At 35.1% G+C, this 15,022-nt stretch overlaps 1 protein-coding gene across 5 annotated transcripts in view; it reads left to right on the top strand.

Annotated features, from left to right (window-relative positions):
* LOC138706060 (spermatogenesis-associated protein 20) overlaps window positions 1-15,022 on the top strand; it is a 141,336-nt gene that overhangs the window by 52,496 nt on the left and 73,818 nt on the right. For all 5 annotated transcript variants that reach the window (XM_069834974.1, XM_069834970.1, XM_069834969.1 and 2 more), the window contains one exon: window positions 7,728-7,936. In XM_069834974.1, the coding sequence (XP_069691075.1) occupies window positions 7,728-7,936 (209 nt within the window). The remainder of the gene's footprint in view (window positions 1-7,727; window positions 7,937-15,022) is intronic.

The raw sequence follows: 15,022 nt of genomic DNA, 5'->3' as shown, positions 1-15,022 counted from the left end.
AGACAGACGCAATAATTGCACATAGCGGACTATGTTCAGCCTGGATTCCTCCTTTTCTTCTTTTATGGTAGTTCTTTGTTACTAATGAAACTTGTGAAAGTGGAATTGAAATAAGCAATTATTGTAAATAAACTCTTCATTCTTAGTATGTGCCCATTTGTGTAAAACATGTTTTTTCGTCCGCTTCTCTTCTCATTGGTCCGTTCGTACTATATATCCACTTACCACACCCATGCATCAACCAATCAATCACTCAATCAATCTACCCACACATGGGTACCTATCCATTCAGCCACCTACCGCACCCAGTGTTCCTGATAATGACATATTTTTTAATTCCATTATTTATTTTCTAGGTTTATTTAAGAAAGTATTGGTCAGAATTTGCTAGAATATACGACATAGTACAACAGGAACACTTGCATTGAACGTAGTGAGTACTATGTTGAAAAATGATGAAGTGGTTGTAGTCTTATTGTACATATTCAATTAATAAAACAATCAGGCCTGTTGAGGTTACTTTTTGACTCTTCCTCGTATATTTATCGAAATCTGTCATAATTTTCCCCGCACTTGTTTTTCTTTCAATAGATCATAATGTAGTAAATATGAATATCTGACCGTAAATGAAATGCTGTCAAAATACCTGACATACAGCGATATACGAGGGAGAGTAAAAAGTAATCTTAATAATTTATTGTGTTATTAATTGAATATGCACAGTAGTGGCAAAAAACCGGACCGACCCTTGTAGCTGATTTCAGAGCCTTGTTCACTCCAGAGCACGATAGACTGGTAACTAAGACTTTTGTGGTTCGAATCCTGCCTTGGAAGGAAACTCTTTTTGTTCCTTATTCAAATTTATTCCCAATACTTTTCGATTGCAGCGATATTTTACTACTTAATTAACTTATTATTCCCAGAACATGAATTTTACCAGCAATCGAAAAGTATTGGGAATAAATTTGAATAAGGAACAAAAAAAAAAAGTTTCCTTCCCAGGCAGGATTCGAATCACGAAAGTCTTAGTTACCAGTCTATCGTGCTCTGGAGTGAACAAGACTCTAAAATCAGCTACAGGAGTCGGTCCGGTTTTTTTTTTTGCCACTACTGTACATATCAGCCAGAACCTCGATCAGAGGACATGTTCTACCTTGTTATAAAAATATTCGCTGTCCTCCACTCTCATCCCTTCATGTTTTAACCGCTTATGGATTTTAGCACAGATCTTGCGATTAGTTTTTCATATGAAAGAAGACGAAGTTTATGATGCTTTGGTTGTCTCTCTCATGTTCCAACATTGCAGAACACTAGTAGCCACACAGTTACTTAAGTACCCACCTAACCATTCATTGGTCCTTACGTTACGTATGAATATATATCCTCTCGTGCAACCGACCTCGCTGCACATTACATCCAAAATCTCTGATAGTGAAAAGGAGGGTTTTGGAATTACATGTTTACTGTCTCACTATACGAAGTATAAAGAGAGAAAAGCATTGTTAAAAATCGATTTTGATATTTTTAAAGGAAGACTGTCTTTAGCATCTCTAATGTGGGAAATTGGTTTACAACATATTTATTTGGCTATCCGTCCGTTTACATAGATTTTTTTCCCTAAAGTATTCAATGTCTGTGCATAAATTTATCCGGAAATAATCCATATGAAATATAATTATTCTACTCCTAGGTAGCCTATAATAGCCTGTTTCGTACTCGGATATCATTCTCCCATCTAGTTCTTGGACGTACAAGTCTCAACACACGTATTCGATTATTTCATTTTTAATACAATATAAGTATTTTGACTAAAAAATCATGGACATGTAGCTATAATAGTAGGCCTAATGGAGATTTACCCAGAATCGACTAAAACGATTTTCTTAAATTCTATTACGGTACATAAAATGAAGTGGCAAATGAAACGTATATACTGTACGTCTTCAAGAATTGTATTATTCCAGGCAGATTAATAATTTTTTAGAAAATTATTCCTGCATTGGGGAACTACTATAGGCCTAGATTAAATTTTAGGGCAGGAAGAAAACTACACGAACTAAGTTGTTTAATAAATCAATAACGTTCACTTCGTGTTGGAACTTAATTTTTTTGTCGTCGGAACAATAGGAAGTCCCATTTTTTTATTCACGGTATCTTTATTTTTGTGTTGCCACAAATAATTTAAACAGAGTTCATACGAAACAGGAAAGCCAGGATGGTTATTAACAACTGGTATAAAGATCTTCAAATTGCTATCTCTACAGTTCTGTCTTTGTGGCCCCCCGTGCGTTTTCTACAACATGGGGGGGGGGCGAATCCCAGTAATCAAGTTTCGTTTTAAACCTTCTCCCACTGTTGAAGGGCCGAAATGAACATTACCTTCCACGTTAATTTGGTTATTTGCCAAGTAGGTAATGCTTAGAATCTCATTAGAAATCATCAATACATCTTCATACGAGTATATCAGCTAATTTTATCTTCCTCCTTCAAGGTTTTGGTGTTATGGCCCTCTCAGTCCTCAATACTGTCAGGATCTAAACCAGCGGTCGTCAGCACTCGCTGAAATGTGCAACGGGTAAGCGGTGCCTCCCATGTGCACCGTCGTGCAGCAGGAAGAGGTAGAGAGCATACCCACTAGCAGCTACGAGTGCACCATGGTGCACTGTGTTCTCTGCTAGCCCCACGGTGCTCTGCGCTGACGACCCCTGATCTAAACCAATATCACTCACAAATAGCAAGATTCCTTAATCATGTGGGAGCACAAGACCCACCGTTGTGTGCATGGCGTCGTGGGAGAGAGCTAAATTTTCACTTTCCCATCGGAAATAATTGATCTTGGGTCTTTCAAGTTCGTAACGTGAAACTCTACCCTGAAGCCACAACGAAGAAGTCCATGGAATTTGAATACTGAGAAAGTTTTAGGCTCGATTACAACATTCTAATGGCTGCAATGTGCAAAATTACACTTTATTTCTTCAAATGGTAAATCGTTATATTAACTGCGAGATAGATTATCTAGAGTCGGTGGAATTGACGATAACGAAATGGTCTCCCTGCGAGATGAGAACGAATATTCGTATGAGGTTTTCTGACATTTGGAAAAAAAAAACTCTGGTTACCAGCCGAGCGGGCTTCGAATCCACGCTTGAGCGCAGTATCGTATCTTGAGTCCAGGGTGTTACATGAGTTAGGGTACGCTGTTGACCTAAATATAATTAAACACTTTAATTTGTAGAGTAGATAGCTTACTTACTTTATGGAATGGTGAGAGATGTCTGTTGTTTTCAGCCGAGTCCGAACACACGAACTTTGGTTTAGTTGTAGTCATGGTAACCAGCAATAATGACTAGAGTCCGCATTGTTATGTAATATTGATCCTAAAAATATAACATAAATATGTAACTAAAACCCTCGAATTATGTACTAAATATGTAATATAAGAATTGCACAGGGAGTTAAAAATTGTCACTAAATATATTTTTTAATAAAGATAAATAAGATTAATTTCATACAAACTACACATTTAAATACTTGTCACGATATCGTTTTTGGTGCGATTCTAAAGTTAATCAAGGCATGAAGCACAATGTGCCACAACAAGATATTTCTCTGTATTTTCAAGAGTTAAGTTTCGTCGACGTTCGGACAGTATGTTCTTATTAAAGACATGCAAAACTGCGCACACAACCGGTTTAGATTCGTCCGGTCGGGAGCTCAACCGGCTACGATGAACATCGGGCCGAATAATTCGGTTGTCGAGCGATTACGCCTGATGTATTGCAGAGTAGACAGAACATCAGGCGCATTTACATGAAAATAACGTTTTTCGAGTACACAACCGGAGTATTATAACAAGGAAATTTACGTTGTCTTATTGAAAAAAAAAGTGTTCGCAAGTATTCTTACAGTTCATTCGACACTATAACACATATATTTTCTTTATTATTCTGAACTTGCACTAACTTTATAAGTATCGTTTATATTTTAAATTTTAGAGTTTTATTAATGAAAGTTGCTTATAGATATGTTAAACAATGTTACAATTTTTCACAGAACAAGACGTGCACAAGCCATGTATATTTTTCTTACCAATAAACGCTATACAGCTGGCGTTTTTCAATACCAGTGTTAAACAGTATACGTCATAACTTCATCATTTGATTACGTCGTAACTCTTTCTCGTTACATATTGACTGAATCTTGTTCGATTTGTATAACCCAATGATCGATATTACGTAAGTTCATGTAAGATCGGGAATTATTTAGAACACAAATTTCACACAGAAAGAAATGGTAAGGAGGAAGAAAATACGATCTCCAAATAACACCAGGTACATTTCATCATACAATAACTCTTTAACATTTTCTCAGTAGGCTATACAAACAGAGTAATAATATTGAAGGATATTTATTTTGTTTAATTACAAAAATATGTTTGCTTCAAATAGGTATACAAATAATTTGACACTTTAATACATTTATTTTTGTATTTCGAACTTGCAGTAATTTGACTAGTAACAAATAAATGAACAATGGACACAGTGACATCGAAGGAAATAGACGTAATGTATAATGTGAAATATCATAATGTAAACATATTCAAAAATATAATTACAATTCATTATAAAACAAAATAAGAAAGAAGTACATACAGTCCATTATGACGTTTGTACTTTAAACTAAAAAGAAAATGTATAGGCCTACCTCTAAAACAATAGTTGCATGCTTTTTAATTATTCTAAGCAGTTTCAATATTATTTATTAAGAAATCAATTTAAAAAGATAAACAGTAATGTTATTTTCAACAATACGATTACTGTGGCTCCCAATGGTTGTTGTTCTGTACAAAATAAGTATAATTTACACATTTCTAAACCAGGAATAATAAAAGAATAGCAAGGTTTAGAAACAAATCATTCTGTATAGAAAAGATCTACTTCAGAGAAAACAAGTGTCATTCAAAGAACTGTTTTATTACACACGTGCTAATATCAACTATTTGATGTTCACAGTTATTATTAGGGCCTCATAGACTACATGATCAGAGTTGACTTCTTGTGTTTATCTATACTAATAATAAATCTGTAGCCGAAATTTTTCTGGTAATTTTCGATTTTCCAAAAATAATTGGTCCTAACATATATAATTAATCACCCTGAAGCCGAAAATAGCTTTTTTGAAATTTTTGTTTGTATGTATGTATGTCTGTCTGTCTGTCTGTATGTTTGTTACCTTTTCACGCGATAATGGCTGAACGGATTTCGATGAAAATTGGAATATAAATTAAGTTCGTTGTAACTTAGATTTTAGGCTACATGGTATTCAAAATACATTATTTAAAAGGGGGGTTATAAGGGGGTCTGAATTAAATAAATCGAAATATCTCGCTTATTATTGATTTTTGTGAAAAATGTTACATAACGAAAGTTTCTTTAAAAATAATTTGCGATAAGTATTATTCCATGAAAAATTTTGATAGGAATGATATTTAATGAGATAAATGAGTTTTAAAATTAAAATAACTGCCATCTAAGGCAGTGTAATGAATTAAAAAACAAATGACTTCGTCTATAAGGGGCCTTGGACAGCAACAATCGAAAGCTATGAAAGATAGCCTACAGAGAATGTTTCTGTGTTTGTATGAAGTAATATCGGAAGCTAAATTAACCGATTTGTATAATTAATTATTATTTCACCATTGGAAAGTGTAGTTTCTCTAGATGGACATAATGCTATAATGTTATTACAGTAACTTATAATATAATATAATATAATATAATATAATATAATATAATATAATATAATATAATATAATATAATATAATATAATATAATATAATTTAAGTTATTTGAAGGGTTCACAACCATAGTGGGCCAAGCGCCATTTACTGAATACGTAGAAAACAAGGGTTAAAATTAAGTTATTACCATAATTCAATGGAAACCTATAACAAGTAAAATAAAATATACACATTAAATCTAAATGATGTCAATCTTCATTAAACTATGGTTGCATGTAATAAAAATTAAGAAACAGGTTAAAGGAATTGTCATTGCACCAAATGAGTGCCTCTGGACCAAAATGATCGCATTTTAATTATTTGGATGGAATTTAAATTAAGTAACATATTAAACGATTTATCCTTCTATCAAACACGAATGTTCCCTGGATCAAACGTCCTATTTTAATTATGTAATTACTTTATATTTATTTCTAACGGGTGCAGCGCAGCGCACGGGTACGGCTAGTGTATTAATAAATCTCTTTTACTAGTCTAAAGTTACGCTCGGTGGAAACACTTATTCATGGAATGGCCAATATTCGTTTCACAAGTGTTGCTAGAGAGGCTAGAGTTGTTTGGTGATCTTTCCATCAATTTAGTATGTAGAAAATGAAATGAGCATAATGTATAATGTGAGATATAAGTAAATAAATCCAAAATAGAACAATTAATCACAAAACATAAAATTAAATAATCATTAACTCTAAATGCATTCCTTCAAAACAGTAGCTATTCATATACAGGGTAGAAGTGAAATAACCGTGCAGATTGTACGGGGCGATAAGGTTCACTTAAATGAATGGAAAACCTATATTACGTTTAATTCTCTAGTCATAGTAAACATACTTGTAGGTTTCAGAAGATATAAAGTTATTTTTGTTTTAGTTTTACTATTGATCGAGTTTACTGTTTTTAAGTGTGTCATTATTGTAATATTATAATTCAGTTTTCTAGTGTAAGCAAAAATTACAACCTTGGTAATTTGTGGATACCGAAAGTTTTTTTTTCTGCAATTTACGCTTTACAACGTCTGTAGTTTCACGCTGCATGCTGTTTGTTCCTCTTGATGATCCATAGCTATAATATCTGGATGGTTCACTGTGATCTTCATTTTATACGCCAGAGCCTTCCACCCACAGAGAGATCAAATCAACTCGAATACACGTTAAACCGAATACTCAGGCAGTACGCAAGCAGATGTACTTCGCATACTGCGTATAAAGCCAGGGGTTCAGTAGCGCTATGCAAGATTGTTCGGCTTTCAACCGGTTTTGCAGGACTCTAGTTCTTATACACCTCGACATCGCATGAGGTGACTAGTGCATATTTAAACAAATAGATGTGGCTGACAGCAACGTCTTCTGGAGGGTTCTGCTTTCTCTGCTGAGGATCTGGCTCAGGCGTGGAATGACATGAAGTCGATATATAGCGAGACCTGTCAGTTACCTAGGACTTTTTTTTTTTTTTTTTTGAGAACCAAGTGCAAGACGGCAGGATTAGCAGGGAAATACCAGGTTGTATCTGAATGGTTGTCCTGTTCTGAATACATGTAGTGACAACTTTGAGTTTAAAATAATTGTATATGTTTTATAATTTCATTCTACTTAATGCTCAAATATCGATCATTTTCTTTACAAGGCGTTTAATTAAACGACATATGGCTTTGATGTTAACTTTATGTAAAAATGCGTAATTTTCTTACAGTAGAAACATGTATTATTCTGCGAAGTATATAAAAATATAGTACTGTATTAAAATTAAATATAATGGTCCTAGTAGCCTAATTCGCCAACATTTTGAGTTTTCAGAGGATACATACTAAGGGAAAGAAAAATGTAATACATAAAAATACCGGTACGGACTCTGATAATGACTATGTGGGATGTGTATTAAATTGATATTAGTAATAAACTAATAATATATGTAACGTTGTTTTCGTTGCAGCTCGAGCCCCATCCCCGGCTTCCTGGACGACTACGCCTTCCTGATCCGCGGATTACTGGATCTGTACGAGGCTTGCTTCGACCCCTCGTGGCTGGAGTGGGCGGAGACGCTGCAGGACCAGCAGGATCGTCTCTTCTGGGACGAGGAGGGCGCTGGCTACTTCACTAGTCCCGCTGCGGACACCTCCATCCTTATACGTCTCAAAGAAGGTGAGTCAGACTTCTTTTGTCTTCATAATCAGGAAACCGGTAGTCAATATAAACGCCAATAGTTAAAGACGGAGATCTTTTTTTTATGTTTAAATTCTTTATAATCCAATCTTAACAATATTTTTATTCTGAGTTTTTTTTTGAAAGGAAAGTAGAATTTATCACACCACTCCGCCGCCGCCGCCGCCGCCGCCGATTAACATGACAGCCCTGCGTGTAGTTTTCGCCATTCTTCTCTATTCTATCCGTCCAACTAGTTATTTCTCAGATTTCGTGACGTGTTTTCTTCCGGGTTAGGTTATCAGCTCAGTGCCAACCCCCAGCAATCCTAGACGACCGGTGTTTTCTGCTAGGGTTGTCTCCCTTAGCTGATAGGTCCCTATTTTAAAGCGAAAGTAGAATTTATGGTAGATAAAAATGTTATTTGGAACAGTTTTCTTTTTCAATGTAATTTATTTTCATGTCATGATTCAACCGTTTCTCCACTAATTATCATTTTGGTACAGTACACTGTAGATCCACAACTTTGTTACATTACCCTGAGTTCAAGGTGATCAATCAAATACACGCCATTGGATAAAAATATTTATGTACTCATCTGACTAGATCAGCAGTCATCAACACAGTGCACCCTCGGGCTAGCGTCTTTTACCCGCGGATAAGACATTGCACTGGCTTGCATCCGTGGCTGCTGGCGGGTTTGCTTCCTCCCTCTCCCTTCTGCACGACAGTGCATATTGCCCGTTACCCATTTCAGCGAGTGCTGACGACCACTGGACTAGATTATCAGTCAGTAGCGCCGACTGAAAATAAGTACCTCAGGAGGAAGAATGCGATTTTGTCCTCCTTTCCCCAAGAATATATCCCACCTCTACAATGGCCTAACACCAGGAGATTGCCTGGCTTTGATGGCTGTCATGCGCTTTCGGACAGTTCCAGAGATTTTGAGTGAACGTCAATGAGCAATATAACATCTAAGTCTCAAGAAGTTTGGCCTTATGCTATAAAAGACTGTTTAGTGGAGAATCGAGTCAGTCAGTGTCAAGCTTTGTGTGACAGTACAATCGATAGCATGTGCTTCGTGGCGTAATATCGTGTTACAGCAACGGGAACTAGACCTACGTGAAGTACGTATATTTATTCTGTAATAAATCATCTGTACATGTTACAGGTTTGTTGTAAATTGTAAATTCGTCAAAAAAGTGACAAATTTCTTATTGCAAGTAAGATTAATGAGGATGGTCTAAACTTTGAAAACCGCACTAGTTACTTGGTTGTATCATAAATATATGGATCAAGGTACATTTCACCTAGCCTAAATGAAGCATGCTGTTCCAGTTGTGAGTAACAGAAGAAATCAGAAACTGCAGCAAACAAACCGAAGAGATTTTTTAACTCAGATTGAAATTTAATGACTTTCTATGGATTATTAATGTGTAACTACCGGTAATCCAGATATACCATTTGCTCTGTTTGTAAAGAAATTTTTGAGGATAAGATTTTCCAATTTTCTATTAAAAGAAACATTAACCTTAATTAAAATTAGTTCTGTAATTGAAAGAAGGACGTTGAAAAACCGACATCCAGACTGTCATATTGACACAGTCATGAAAATTAATTCTTTAAAAGCTGCCGTCAAAATTGTGATTTCTGATTAAGAAACAAAAACAAAGGCAAACAGTGGTAAATCGTACTTCTTTGTTGAAATTGTTTTTGTCAATGTATGTCTACTCAAAGTCTTGTTCGTCGAGGCCACACGGACAATGAAAGTAACTGTAATAACTATCCAAAACTACGATGTGAAGATTCGGCGTTTTACGCATTTAGGAAATGTCACAAACGAAACTAATACTGACAGTAGAAAGAAAGAGTTTTCAGTTTTCTTTATATTGGTCGCAAACTTTTCAGGAATTGAGGAGCTTTTTTTTTTTTTTTTTTTTTTTTTTTTTTTTTTTTTTTTTTTTTTTTTTTTTTTTTGCGTTTATGAAATAGAATGTACAATTGTACTATTGAAGGAGCAGTCAGTTCTTTTATATTTATAAATTTTACCTTGGAAATGGGCCTAACGATTTTGAAATTTTTAAAACGTAGATATTGTTATAAATTTTAACAACTTAACCCCTTAAATCTGATTATTTAATCCTATAAATGAGTTTTTCCGAAAACAGTAGGCATATCCAATTTCATAAAAAAGACCGATCTCAAACTAACAATACCATCGTTTGCATTTAGTGCACTTTACCCAATCTAGCTGTTTATTTCTTCTTTCTTTCTGGTTACTAGTTAATTATTTAATTCACTTCTTTTACTTTCTTAATATAAGAAATACGAATGCCTATTTTATAATCTTACCTTTAACGGCATTTTACTGACCGTAGCTGTGTCACGACTAAAGGCTGGTTCACAATAGTTAATTGTGAACGCTCACATTTAAATACATTTATTTTAACATTCTTTCCGTTCTCGTTCTCGTCGTTTCCGTTCCCGGTTTATTGTGAACCAGGCTTAAGTTACTATGACGCGCCTCACGTATGTACGCTGGCTAAGATCTGGGCCTGATATAAGAATAAGTAACTTAAGATAACACAGAAGAAATACAAATCAATTGGACTCAAATTATTTGAAAGGGAGTTTCCTGTTGAGACTAGTATTATTTCTGGCGGTCATCGTATGATTTGGATGTTTCTTGATATACTATACAAGAGCCAGTGTTTGTGTTTCCCATGTCCTCACTAATTGCCGTTCAAGCACAAAGGTTTGCAGAGAATTTTCCAACTTTTGAATTTTTTACTCGTCATGCTTTGAATCAAGAAGCTGTAGACAGTATATATTTACAATGATTGTCAAGTGTCAGTCATTGAGTAAGTATAGATTTGAATCGATAGTGATTTATATGATCAAACCGACAAAGCGATGTGTGCTGTATGAGCCTTTACTAAGTATGCCTATATTTAATTTACATTAGTTAAGTTTAATTAGATACTGTGTCACTGTCTGTCGTTAGAATATCTTCGTGACCATACGTACCTTCATGATGTGATGTGTCGTAATCATCATCAGCATCATTCTCTTTTTATTCTTTTCCTTATCTCCTTTAACTTACTTTCGCCATGGCACTTTTCTTATGAATCGTATGAAATTAATCTTAAGAGAATACTGTACAATGCAGCAATTTCACTACCGGTATGCTTTTTTCATCGGCTTTGGATATGGTTATTAATTGTAGAAATTAATAGTAAGGAAAAACTGGAGCACACTCAAACTTTCCTCAATGCCACAAATGTTACCTGCATATACCGGGATTTGAAATCGATTATTCGGCACGGAAAGTCTGCATAGCAAATTAATGGGAATGAGAAAAATCACTTGGCAGCGTGCTGGGAAAAGTAACCGAACTTGGAATCCCTGAGATTTGTGATCAATAGAGCGTCTGTGTTGTAAGTTTTCTTTAAAATATCTAAATTTCTCTGGAAAAGTCAACCCCATGACAGTCCAAATCGGCCCAGAGGGTGGCTAGAGATTAAGTGTTCCATCTTTACAGACAATTGACATTGGCAGTAGAGATGTCAATCCTACGTGCTCACCACCTTTACCCCCAACGAAATGTCCCTGGTAGCTACTAATTTCTGTTAAAGGCTGAGTAGACCCCAGGACCATCGTGCGACTGGAAGGATTACATCAGTTGAAAAATCTATGACCCCATCGGGAATCGAACCTGCGACCTTCCGGCTTGCGGCATTACGCCTTAACCGCGACGCCACCGCGTACCCCTGTAAATTTCCCTCGTTGTTCTCGTTATACCATTGCTCAGTAATACCGTATTCTCAGTTCATCGACTTTGAATAAACTCCATAGTTTGAAACGATAGTTAAATGAAAGACTATCTTCCTTTACTTTGTTTTCGTTATGAGACCAAGTCTTCTTTGAACACACGTGCCAGATACACCACTCTGTGTTCTGGGAACTCGAATGTTGATGGGTTGATGTCATTTTGGCATCATGTCCCACATGTAATGACGAACAGTAGGCTTAATAATTTTACGGATTCTTAAAACTTTAAGCCAACATTTGTGAACGTTGACATTGAGATCACAGCTCTGGCACAGTGCCCGATCTCCAGTCTCTTCCTGGAAATTCATGAGGCGATTCGCAGGATCTTACACACACCATATATAATGCAGTGCCGAATATATATACCAGGTAATCACAATATATATATTCGGCACTGCAAGAGTTTGCACTTAAATTGTTTGGTACTTACTCATGTAATCGAAGTAACAAAAATTGTATTTCTTATCCAATGGAGAAGGGAGTTCTTGACTTTGTCAATCACCCAGGCGTTTTCCTGTAGAAGTGACGCACCTTATATATCGCCGTAGCTTTGCCCTCGGTGCCGCATGAGAGACGATCTACATAGTACTGGATGATTGTGATTAATGGAACAATGGTGAAATGCCGGTAGGAAAAACCGCGAAGACTACTACCAAGCACCGATTTTGTCTATCAAAATTCCACTTGAATACACCGGGAGCCACTGGCGTGGCTTGGTCGGTTAAGGCGCTTGTCTGCCGGTCTGAAGTTTCGTTCGGGCGCAGGTTCGATCCCCGCTTGGGCTGATTGCCTAGTTGGGTTTTTTCCGAGGTTTTCCCCAACCGTAAGGTGAATGCCAGGTAATCTATAGTGGTAGGATTTCGTTCGTACCAGAAATTACGTCATCAATAATAGTTTAAAGATACACAGAATGTTCACATATGCATTAAAATAAGAAAATTTTATATAATTAATACAGACGTGGACAAATTATTAACAAAATTGACGATTTTTATGATATTTTGTTTACAGAATTTGACTTTTCAATTTAGACTACAGTTGACAATTTTGGATATTTACATAATTACAGTAGACAGAAATATGCAAAAATGTCAACTGTAGTTTAAATTGAAGAGTCACGTTTTGTAAAAATATACAATAAAAATCTTCAATTTTGCTAATAAGTTGTAAATTAGCAAAAATGTCAATTGCGTTGAAGAGTCAAATTTTGTAAAAATATAGAACAAAAATCTTCAGTTTTGCTAATAATTTGGAAATATCCGAAATGTCACCTGTAGTCCAAATTGAAGAATCGAATTTTGTAAAAATATACAATAAAAATCTTCAGTTTTGCTAATAATTTGTAAATATGCAAAAATATCAAATGTAATCCAAATTGAGGAGTTAAATTTTGAAAAATATACAATACAAATCTTCAATTTTGCTAATAATTTGGAAATACACAAAAATGTCAACTGTAGTCTAAATTGAAGAATCATATTTTGTAAAATTATATAATAAAATTCTTCAATTTTGCTAATAATTTGTCCACGCCTGTAAATACTCAGCATGTTAATTTATGTCAATAACCTAAAAATATAGGTCTCTTCTGATTATTGAGGGGTCCAGTGAAAGAAGTGGACAAGTCACAAATCCTGATATGTAGAATATATCATTATTTCACTGCCATTTTTACTTTTCATCTGAGTCCAAGACTAAATAATGTAAACAGTTAGAACCGGAGATAGATCCGAGGAATTGATACAAACGGTTTTTTGAAAATTTCGTAACTTAGTATCTACCGAAATTAAATTTCTATAAAAAATTATACACAAATCAAATTTATTTTAGAGTTAAAAGTGCTCGAAAATTAAAAAAGTGGAATGGCTCTTGTGCAAGGGCAGGAAAATGAAACAAGACAGCTTCAGTCTACATAATAATAATAATAATAATAATAATAATAATAATAATAATAACAGTAATAATTATGTGACAGTAATACCAATAATAAATAATAATAGTAAATTTTTCTGAATTTCGAACTATGTCATACTAGTGTTTAATCAGCATAAATGTTATTTATGTAATATAATGGAAACATTTCGAAAACGAATTTGAAATCACCGCGATGATTTCTGTGAGAATCCGCAGTTCTAACAGACAAAAGTTTAGTCTCTCTGCATACGAAAGTCCTCCAGACGAAAATAGCGTACTCCTTTGTTTAATAGCCGTAACCGGAAACTAGTAAAGATTTTGAATAGTAACCATTTTTAAAACTAATTTTCATTCTTCTAAACATTTCTCTCGCTTTGACCTCCCATCTAATGTGAAAAGTAAAAAAGTTTGCTGCTTACCAACTTTTGAGGGTGTCAATGCTATTTTGAACAGGTCACTTCGAAGTTAGTATTTTTTGTCACTTTCCAAAAAAAGGTTTTGATCTCGAAATGTTTTCTATGCTTTCCTTAGATATTTATCTGTGAATCCTAAAAATTACATCGCAATTGATTGACTATCATAGGAGCTACGACATGACAATGTTTAACGGTGCAGCAAATAGCGTCCTCTTCTACAGCTACTGATCGTCCGCACAACTATGGCTGCTTTCTCCCTCTCCCTCTCCCTTCTGCACTACGGAGCATATACCGATACACTCCTTATCCGATACCCATTTCAGCGAGTGCTGCCCATCACTTCTTTAGCTATTCGTCTAACTGTGCGCCCGCAAAAAATGACATGATGGAAATAGTTCTGTAACTGTCCATAAACATTGACTAACTTATCATGTTATTTGGTACATTTTAAAGCGGTGTAACGTTGAAAAATTGAAAATATCTTGAATGGTTAAGCGTCTGAGCCTACGGATTAGGCTCTCTTTTAGGGAGGCATAAAATTGTGCGTTTCATCCATGGAGTGTAAACAGACAGCACAGAGGCAAAAAGGAAAATCTTGCATAGATTGGCTTAAATCCCTTCAAAACTTCAATATCCAAGCCTTTTCTCATTTATCTTTCCACAACATTAGTTTCACGAGAGAGAACCATTTATTTTCGTACCGAATCCTCTTTATGTTTAAGGATTTTTTTTTTCAATTTGCTTTTTCTTCTTCATTTATAAATCAAGAAATACCTTATTATCTTTCTGTTCTCATTTTAAGAGTCGTTCTACCGTTTACGTGGCCGAAAAATATTTCGTTTTATCATTCGTTTACAGATGTGAGCACTGTGGGATAAAGGTAAATGCAAACAATACGAAGACTATGGTTATCGGAAGAAAACTA

The sequence above is a fragment of the Periplaneta americana genome, chromosome 9, assembly GCF_040183065.1.
Source record: "Periplaneta americana isolate PAMFEO1 chromosome 9, P.americana_PAMFEO1_priV1, whole genome shotgun sequence".
In the NCBI taxonomy this organism is placed as follows: domain Eukaryota; kingdom Metazoa; phylum Arthropoda; class Insecta; order Blattodea; family Blattidae; genus Periplaneta; species Periplaneta americana.
Note: the sequence above shows the minus strand (reverse complement) of the source record. Positions and strands in the feature narration are given on the sequence as shown.